The sequence below is a fragment of the Octopus bimaculoides genome, chromosome 7 (genome assembly GCF_046866305.1).
Source record: "Octopus bimaculoides isolate indiv1 chromosome 7, ASM4686630v1, whole genome shotgun sequence".
Classification (NCBI taxonomy): Eukaryota; Metazoa; Mollusca; class Cephalopoda; order Octopoda; family Octopodidae; genus Octopus; species Octopus bimaculoides.
The window spans coordinates 79156911-79166974 of NC_142934.1; the positions used below are offsets into that span (position 1 = coordinate 79156911).

General features: G+C 38.3%; 1 protein-coding gene across 1 annotated transcript in view; it reads right to left on the reverse strand.

Annotated features, from left to right (window-relative positions):
- LOC106878350 (acidic mammalian chitinase) overlaps positions 1 to 544 on the reverse strand; it is a 74365-nt gene extending 73821 nt beyond the window's left edge. Inside the window, exon 1 of the mRNA XM_052969765.2 lies at positions 397 to 544. Within this exon, the coding sequence (XP_052825725.1) occupies positions 397 to 410 (14 nt within the window). The 5' untranslated portion in view covers positions 411 to 544. The remainder of the gene's footprint in view (positions 1 to 396) is intronic.
- Positions 545 to 10064: the final 9520 nt, after the last annotated feature.

Here is a 10064-nt window from a genome sequence, read left to right on the forward strand (position 1 = left end):
ATTGAAAGAGGCCCATCATACATATAAGTTTATATATGTATGTATATGTGCCTTTGTGTTTGTCTCCCACCACTGATTGATGACAAGTGCTAGCGTGTTTATGTCCACATGAACTAGCAGTTCAGTAAAAGAGACTGCTAAAATAAGTACAAGGCTTGGAAAGAAAGAACAAATAGGTACTGGGGTCGATTCATTCAACTGAAAATTCTTCAAGGTGGTGCCCCAGGATATCCTCAGTCTAATGACTGACACAAATATAAGAAAAATACTTACATTATAATAATATGCAAACTTAATAGTACAAGTGATATAAATTCAACAAACAAAACAATTTAATGCAAAAGTCTTTGTAACGTGAGAGTAAATTTTTGTTAATCATATAATTGAATTAATTACCTTAAATTCTTCATTGTGACAGCTTGTTTGTTGCTAAATGAAGAGACGAAGATTACACACGAGGAGCGATTATGTGTTTAAACGATAAGTAGTTTTTTAAAAATGAAGCGATCCAGGATGTAAACAACCTATATATATACAGGTCTGGTGTGTGTGTGTGTGTGTGTGTGTGTGTGTGTGTGTGTGTGTGTGTGTGTGTGTGTGTGTGCGTGTGCGTGTGTGTGCGCGCGTGTGCGTGTGTGTGTGTTCGGGTGTGTGTTTATAAAGTTGTGTAAATTTTGGTAACTTGATGCATTTTCCCATGACTAATTGACTCAATGAATTGAGGGACTACTCTTGCATGTAAATGGGGTGTGTGTGTGTGTAAATATATTGTATTATATATTCATTATATATATATTGAAATATGCAGGTATATGCATGTGTGTGTATATATATATATGTATACATACATATACATATATATATATATATATATATATATATATATATATATATATATATATATATATATATATATATATAACTTTTACTCCTTTACTTGTTTCAGACATTTGACTGTGACCATGCTGGAACACCACCTTTAGTAAAAGAAATTAACCTCTGGGCTTATTCTTTGTAAGCCGGGTGCTTATTTTATCAGTCTCTTTTGCCGAACCGCTAATTATGGGGACGTAAAGGCATCAACATCAGTTGTCAAGCAATGGTGGTGAGACAGACACAGACACAAACACACACACATAAATACACACACACACACACATACATATGTAAATATATCTATATACATACAAACATACATACATATATCATATCTGTGTGTGTGTGAATATATATACATATATATATATACATACACACACATACATATATAATTTTTATATCATATATATATATATATATATATATATATGTATATATTGTTAGTGTGAGAATTGTGACTCCTCTTGTGAGAATGAAGTAGCTGAACTTATATAAGTAGCAGCATGTTTGACTGAGAGTGAGAGAATAATATATATGTATATATATTTATATATTTGATCCTTTATATTGAACACTCAATATTTCATCTACATTCAATACTTTCTTTCATGGTGCCATCCATTTTTATTTTGTTTTATTTTATATTGTATATTGTATATCATATTATATATTGTATATTCCATATTCTATACCCCACATTAGTTCTGCAACATAAAAAACAGACAGTATTGGAACTCTTTTAAGCAAAATAATATATATATATATATATATATATATATATATATATAAATAAGTTCAAAAAAACAATAACAAAAAAACAACAGAGTGAGGATGTGATACGGATAGTTATTGGACGCTCCAGGAAAGGAAAGAGAGAGTGTATGACGTTTCGGGCGTAGCCCTTCATCGGAAAGATGGAAAGTTCGGAGAATGGAAAAACGGAGAAAGAGGAAAATGGTACCAATGCCCACGAGGTTACATTGTGAAAAGACCGGAAGAGGAGGTGATGGGGGAAAAGTTCTTTCTAAGACAGGAGAGTGAAAAAGGGAGATGAATATCTGTGCGTGCGCGAGAGTCTGCGAGTGTGTGTGTGATAACAGAACGTGTGTGTGCATATGTATGTGTGTGTTTGTGTGTGTGTGTGTGTTCGTGTTTGTGTGGGGTTGTAGGTGTTGGGTACGTGTACGTGTGTGTGTGTATTTCGTATGTGCGCGTGTGTGTATGCGTATGTTTTGTGCGTGCGTGTGTGTTTGTGTGTATGTGTATGTTGTGTATATGTGCGTTGCTGTGTACGTGTGTGTGCGTGCGTTTGCTATTGTACGTGCGTGTGTTGTTTATGCCCATGTGTGTGTGATTGTATGCGTGTCTGTGTGAGTGTGTAGTGTTGGTGAGAAGTGTGTGTGTATGTGGGTGTGTGCGTGTGTGTGTGTATGTGTGTGTGGGATTGTGAGTGTTAGGTACGGGTGTGTGTGTATTTATGTGTGTTTATGTGTGTCTGTATGTATGTTTCCGTGTGCGCGTGTGTGTATATTTTTTGTGTGTGCGTGTATGTGTATGTTTTTGTGCATGCGTGTGTGTTATGTATGTGAGTGAGTATTGTGTATGTGAGAGGTGTGTGTGCGTATGTGCATGTGTGTATATGTGTATGTGTGTTGTGTATGTGTGTGTGTGGTTTTGTGTATGTGAGAGGTGTGTATGCGTGTGTTTATGTGTGTGCGTGCGTATGTGTGCCAGGTATGTGTGTTATTTTGTGTGTGCACTCCTGTGTGTATGTGTATGCATGTGTATGCGGCTGTGTATGTAGGCGTGCGCGTATATATGGGTGTGTGTGTGTATATATGCGCGTTCGTCTATATGTGTGTGTGAGGGCGCGCATGTATGTTTGTCATGTATGTGGGCGATGTATATGTAAGGTGTGTGGGAGGTGTGTGTGTAGGTGTATGGGAGGTATGTGAGGTATGTGTGAATGGGGGTATGTATGGGTTGTCAGGTGTGTGGGAGGTATTTGTGAACGGGGGTATATGTGGGTTATGTGTGCAAGGGTGTGTATGCTTGGGTGTGTGTGTGTGTGTATGTTTGCGTGATTGTTAGAGTGTGTGTGTATGCGCAAGTGTGCGTGTGTATGTGCGTTTGTATAAGTGTGTGGGCGAGTCTGAGCGTGTGAGTGCATGCATATGTGTTGTGTGTGTGTGGTGTGTTGGGGGTAGGTGTGCTTACATGTGTGTGTATGGGTGCATGTATTTTTTGTGTGTGGGTATGTGTGCGTGTAGGAAGGGGTGAGATAAAAAGTGGAAAAATGTAGTGAGTGTAATAACAAGAGAATAATGGATATAATGTAAAGGGGACGAGGGGAGGGTAAAAAAAAACAATAAAGAAAAGTGTTGCATAGACGTAAAGGGGAGAGTCATAAGGAAGAGAGGGCTGCGTTGAGTCCGAAGGGGAAAGAAGAATTAAGTTTAAAAATGTAGCATTGCTCCAAGTGGAGTCGCGAGGGAGTGGACCCATGGTGCAGGGCGAGGCCCAAAACGGAGATGTTAGAGGGAGAGTGGTTGGCCAAGTGGAAGTGACGGGCGACGGGGGAGTCCGAACCTAGCCGAACGTCCCTTATATATATGCGAGTAAAAATAAATACAAAAAAGGGGGTTTTTTTGTATGATTGTGTATAGAGGAATATACTATTTTGTTTAAAAGAGTTCCAACACTGTCTGTTTTTTGTGTTTTATTTATATTCCTGCAAAACCAATGTGGGATATAGAATATGGAATATACAATATATAATATAATATACAATATATAATATAAAATAAAAATGGATGGTACTATGAAATAAAGTATTGAATGTCTTATTGAATATATGGAATATGTCTTATTGAATAGATGAAATATTGAGTGTTCAATATAAAGGATTAAATATATAAATATATATATATATAAAGGCGAATATTTTCTATACCTTGTGGTATTTCATATTTTCTATACTTTGTAGTATTTCATCATGGCCAGTATGACAGACTTTAACAGACTGTAATAGGCTGGCTGGTTTTCTGTCTTTTATTTTATATTATATATTGTATATTATATTATATATTGTATATTCCATATTCTATATCCCACATTGGTTTTGCAGGAATATAAATAAAACATAAAAAAACAGACAGTGTTGGAACTCTTTTAAACAAAATAATATATATATATATATATATATATATATATATATATACATATTTATTGTTGGCACTCCGTCGCTTACAACATCGAGGGTTCCAGTTGATCCGATCAATGGAACAGCCTGCTCGTGAAATTAACGTGCAAGTGGCTGAGCACTCCACAGACACGTGTACCCTTAACGTAGTTCACGGGGAGATTCAATGTGACAAGGCTGGCCCCTTTGAATTACAGGCACAACAGAAACAGGAAGAAAGAGTGAGAGAAAGTTGTGGTGAAAGAGTACAGCAGGGTTCGCCACCATCCCCTGCCGGGGCCTCGTGGAGCTTTAGGTGTTTTCATTCAATAAACACTCACAACACCCGGTCTGGGAATCGAATCCACGATACTATGACCGCGAGTCCGCTGCCCTAACCACTGGGCCATTGCGCCTTCTGTGTACTACACTAAAGTCGGTATTCACAAACAAACCGAACAACAGCCAACGCACACCAAATGAAACACATCAGGACACCATACTTACACAAGTCTATTTAACAAAAAGAAAAATAGAGAATATTTGGAATACAAGCCTCCATAATAGAAAACTCACTTACTGGAATATGATAAAAAATTCCAACAAAGCAGATATTTACGAGGGATGGATGAACTCAACACCAATTATTCTCCCACGCAAATTCCAGATCAAAACAATACCAAATGAACCTGACGGACAGAGAACCATCAGGGAAAAGTTAGCACTATTCCATCTAAAATCAGAGATTGAACTACTAAGACTTAGGGCCCCCACTAATGAAGAAAAATATAAAAACATCGACGAAGAGATGCACAGGGAAATAAACAAACAAACCGAGGGACAACCCCTCGAAAATACCATAAATTTTTGGAAAGAAGTCTTTGAAAAGGAAGAAAGAAACTCTCTCCTACGCTGGGAAAAAAGTAATGATTTCTTCCAAAGATATGAATCAACTTTTAAACAAGAATTCAGCACAGATAATCCTTTCCTAAAGAAAAGAACTATAAATAATAAACAAAAACTGAACAACGCACAAACCACCACCAATTTCAACCACTTAATCAACAACAACCCTCCTCATTACCCTCCATACACCATAAATAGAAATCACTTACAACCACCACTTTTGAACCACCCAAAACTAAACAGGGAACAAGCTTACAGACAACGCATTTATGAAATAGATTGCACCAAACCTAAAGATCACCCATACACCAGGAACAGAACACACCAACAACGTCTCAATACCAGGCATAACCACCCCATAACAACCCAAAACAACACTAGGATAAGAAACACACCACATGCTAGTCACTACTACCCTATGACCCAAAATTACTGGCCCCCACCGAACTCAAGAACAACACAAAATAACACCAGATCAAGAAACATCCCACATACTAGAGTTACACACATCACTAACCAAAACACCCATAGACACCCACACACATATAACAATCTAAGGCAACAATACTACCATTCCCCCGAACCAATCCCATATAACCTAACAGACAGCTCATACAAACAAAATTACAAACAACATTTTTTAGCCCCAGGTCAGAGACACCAGGACACAGGCTGGAATCTAGTAATCAGAAAAAACCGAAGATAATCAATCTCTCAACCAAACCTCTTTCAAGCATAAAAATAGACATCCTCTCAAAAGGGCTAAAATTCACCCCAACTCCACGCAGAGCCAACCAAAATGAAGTGAAGGACAGTATAACAGAATTCTGTAGAAAGTTAAAACTCACAGAAGCATTTACCAATCACAACACTGAAGATGACTCACTAGTCAAAAACAAAAGTGAGCACATCCCACACAAAGGTAGAAATAAAAATCTAGATGAATTCTGCAACCACATCGAGAACTTCCCTTACCACACCATGCATAAACAGACAGTTAACTCAAACTTTAACACTACACAATGGAAGGAACTAATAGAACTCCAAGATGATGAAGATATTACGATTAAGGAAGCAGATAAAGGAAGTGCAGTTGTAATAATGGACACATTATACTATAGAAACCTAGTAATCTCCATGCTGGATGACAATCAACACTATGAAAAAGTCACAAACTACACCCCACAAAAAATAATGAAAACCCTGTCCTCACTAATTAAAACACATGGAAATGAACTGACAACCAAGGAGATTGATTTTCTAACAAACTTCAAATGCAAGCCCAGCCTTTTCTATGGTCTGCCAAAAATACACAAAAGCCAGATCATAAATGAGACCATCAAAAAATCACCAAAGACATACATACATACACCAAACCCGGGGGATCTAAAACTGCGACCCATCATAGCTGGCCCAGCCTGTGAAACACACAGACTAAGTCTATTTATGGACATCCTCCTAAAACCCTTCCTTAAACACATAAATAGCTATATGAGAGATGACTTGGATATGCTAAATCACCTCCCAAAGAAAGTCAAGGAAGAAACAATCATGGTCTCATTTGACGTGATTAATTTATACACCAGTATACCTCATGATTATGGACTTGAGGCAATTCAATTCTGGCTGGATCAATTCCCGAAAGAAATCCCAAACAGGATCAGTAAAGAATTCATTACTAAATCGGTTGAATTCATCTTACGAAACAACCACTTCATGTTTGACAATACTTTCTACCGACAAAAATCCGGAATTGCTATGGGCACTAGGGCAGCTCCAGTCATTGCGAACCTAACAATGGGTTACTTGGAAATAATAATATACCAGGAATCTTTATCCACCTTTGGAAACACCCTTTACCAATACATAAAAGAAAATTGGAAAAGGTTCCTGGACGACTGTTTCATACTCTGGAATGAAAACACAGATGAACTCTTGAAATTCAAAAGTCTATTGAACAGTGTCAACCCAAACATACAGTTCACAATGGAGTACAACCAAAAGGAGCTCCCATTCTTGGATATACTAATTAAAAAAGTAAACCTAAAAATAGAAACGGACATATTTTACAAAACAGCAGACGCCAAACAATATCTACTATTTGATTCATGCCACCCAAGACACACCAAGACAAACAACCCCTTCAACCTTGCAAGAAGGATATGCACAATAGTGTCAGAAGAAAATACTAGAGACTACAGACTACAAGAACTCAAAAACACACTAATTGACAGACACTACCCAGTTCAACTCATAGAGGATGGAATCAGACGTGCATCACAAATTAACATAGAAAACTTAAGAAAAGTTAAACACAGCAACACACATTCCCTGAAAATACTGCCGTACATATCCACATACAACCCCAGAAACAAAGAAGCCTTCACCATCATCACCCAAAACATACCAATGCTACATAAGGACCCCAAATTAAAGGAAATTTTACACACACACAAAATCATCAAAATCACTGAAAAAGATCCTCACAAAGGCAAAATTATTTTCCGAAACAACAGATGCGAAAGTAAAAAAATGTGGTCGACCAAATTGTGCAACATGCCCAAACATTCTAGAAGGTTCAGAATTCCTCTTCAAAGAGGGACACAAATTCAAAGTTAAATCTAACTTTACTTGTGCCTCAGAAAATCTTATTTATGTAATAAGATGCTCGGGCTGCCACGAGAACTACATAGGGTCCACAGGATTATCGCTCAGACGTAGATGCACTCTGCACCGCCAGCAGATTGCATACCCAGAATACCGAATGATACCTTTTAGTGATCATATTGAGAAATGCGCAAAACAAATGCTACCACAATTTATAATCTTTCCTTTTTATCAATGTGCCATTAAAACACCAACACAGATTAGACTAAATAAGGAAACCTTTTTCATTCAAAAATACAAACCCAAACTTAACCATTGCTAACACATTTAAATAAGGAAATTCATCACCCCACTGAGAAAAAAGGGAAAAAAATATAGAACAAAACCATGGTAAATTAATCAAATTCTACCACCTCCTAGATTTCGATTATCTCCCCTATACCGGAAGAAATCCCTAATTACCTCCCCCTATCTAGAACTCTTCTTTTTCAGACTGGAGCGAACACGTTACAATGAAGTAGAGAAATTTGAAAAGACAACACGAAATCGGTTATTTCTCAAAATACAATGTTTATATACCAAAAAGATTTTATAACATTTTTCTAACATTTTTCTGACATAATTTAAATATATACTTTAACCATGTAACACAAGCCTTCTGTAGTTTTTTCACTCTTATTATCTTTTATATATATATATATATATATATTAGGTGCAGGAGTGACTGTGCGATAAGTAGCTTGCTTACCAACCACATGTTTCCGGGTTCAGTCCCACTGCATGGCAACTTGGGCAAGTGACTTTTACTGTCACCTCGGGCTGACCAAAACCTTGTGAGTGGATTTGGTAAATGGAAACTGAAAGAAGCTCATCATCTATCTATTTATCTATCTATCTATCTATCTATCTATCTATCTATCAATCTATATATATATATATATATATATATATATATATATATATATATATATATATATATATATGTGTGTGTGTGTGTGTGTGTGTGTGTGTGTGTGTGTGTGCGTACCTGTGTTTGTCTCCCAACCATCACTTGACAAGCGATCCTGGTGTGTTTACTTACCAGTAACTAAATATTTCGGAAAAAGAGACTTATAGATTAAGTACTAGGCTTACAAAGAATACGTCCTGTGGTCGATTTGCTCGACTAAAGTGGTGCTTCAGCATGGCCACAGTCCAATGACTGAAACAAATAAAAGAATAAAAGAATATATGCATATATATATATATATATATACATTTATATATATGCATGCATATATATATATATATATATATATATATATACATATATATATCATCATCATCATCGTTTACCGTCCGCTTTCCATGCTAGCATGGGTTGGACGATTTGACTGAGGACTGGTGCAACCGGATGGCTACACCAGGCTCCAATCTAATTTGGCAGAGTTTCTACAGCTGGATGCCCTTCCTAACGCCAACCGCTCAGAGAGCGTAGTGGGTGCTTTTACGTGTCACCCGCACGAAAACGGCCACGCTCGAAATGGTGTCTTTTATGTGCCACCCGCACAAGAGCCAGTCCAGGGGCACTGGCAACGATCTCGCTCGAAAACCCTACAAGGCCAGTCAGGCGGTACTGGCAACGGTCACGCTCAGGATGGTACATCTTATGTGCCACCCGCACAAGAGCCAGTCCAGGGGCACTGGCAACGATCTCACTTGGCTTGCCGGGTCTTCTCACGCACAGCACATTTCCGAAGGTCTCGGTCAGGAGTCATCACCTCGGTGAGGCCCAATGTTCGAAGGTCTTGCCTCACCACCTCAGCCCAGGTCTTCCTGGACCTACCTCTTCCACGGGTTCCCTCAACTGTTAGGGAGTGGCACTTTTTCACGCAGCTATCCTCATTCATTCTCACCACATGTCCAAACCAGCGCAATCGTCTCTCTTGCACACCACAACTGATGCTTCTAATGTTCAGCTTTTCTCTCAAGATACATACACTCTGACGGGTATTCACATTGACATTACACATCCAACGGAGCATACTGGCTTCATTCCTTGCGAGCTTACGCATGTCCTCAGCAGTCACAGCCCATGTTTCACTGCCATGTAGCATGGCTGTTCGTACACATGCGTCATACAGTCTGCCTTTTACCCTGAGTGAGAGTCCCTTTGTCGCCAGCAGAGGTAAGAGCTCTCTAAACTTGGCCCAGGCTATTCTTATTCTAGCAGTTACACTTTCAGTGCACCCACCCCCACTACTAACTTGGTCACCCATATAGCGGAAGCTATCAACTACCTCTAGTTTTTCTCCCTGGAATGAGATAGAAGTTGCTTCCTGTTTGTTTACAGTGTTTATTGCACCTGAACATCTGCCACATACAGAAACTAACTTTGTAGTTAATCTGCCTTTGATATTGCTGCACCTCTTATGTGTCCATAGCTTGCACCGGGTACATCTTATAGAGTTACTACCTACTCCTTTACTGCATACTGAGCAGGGCCATCTAC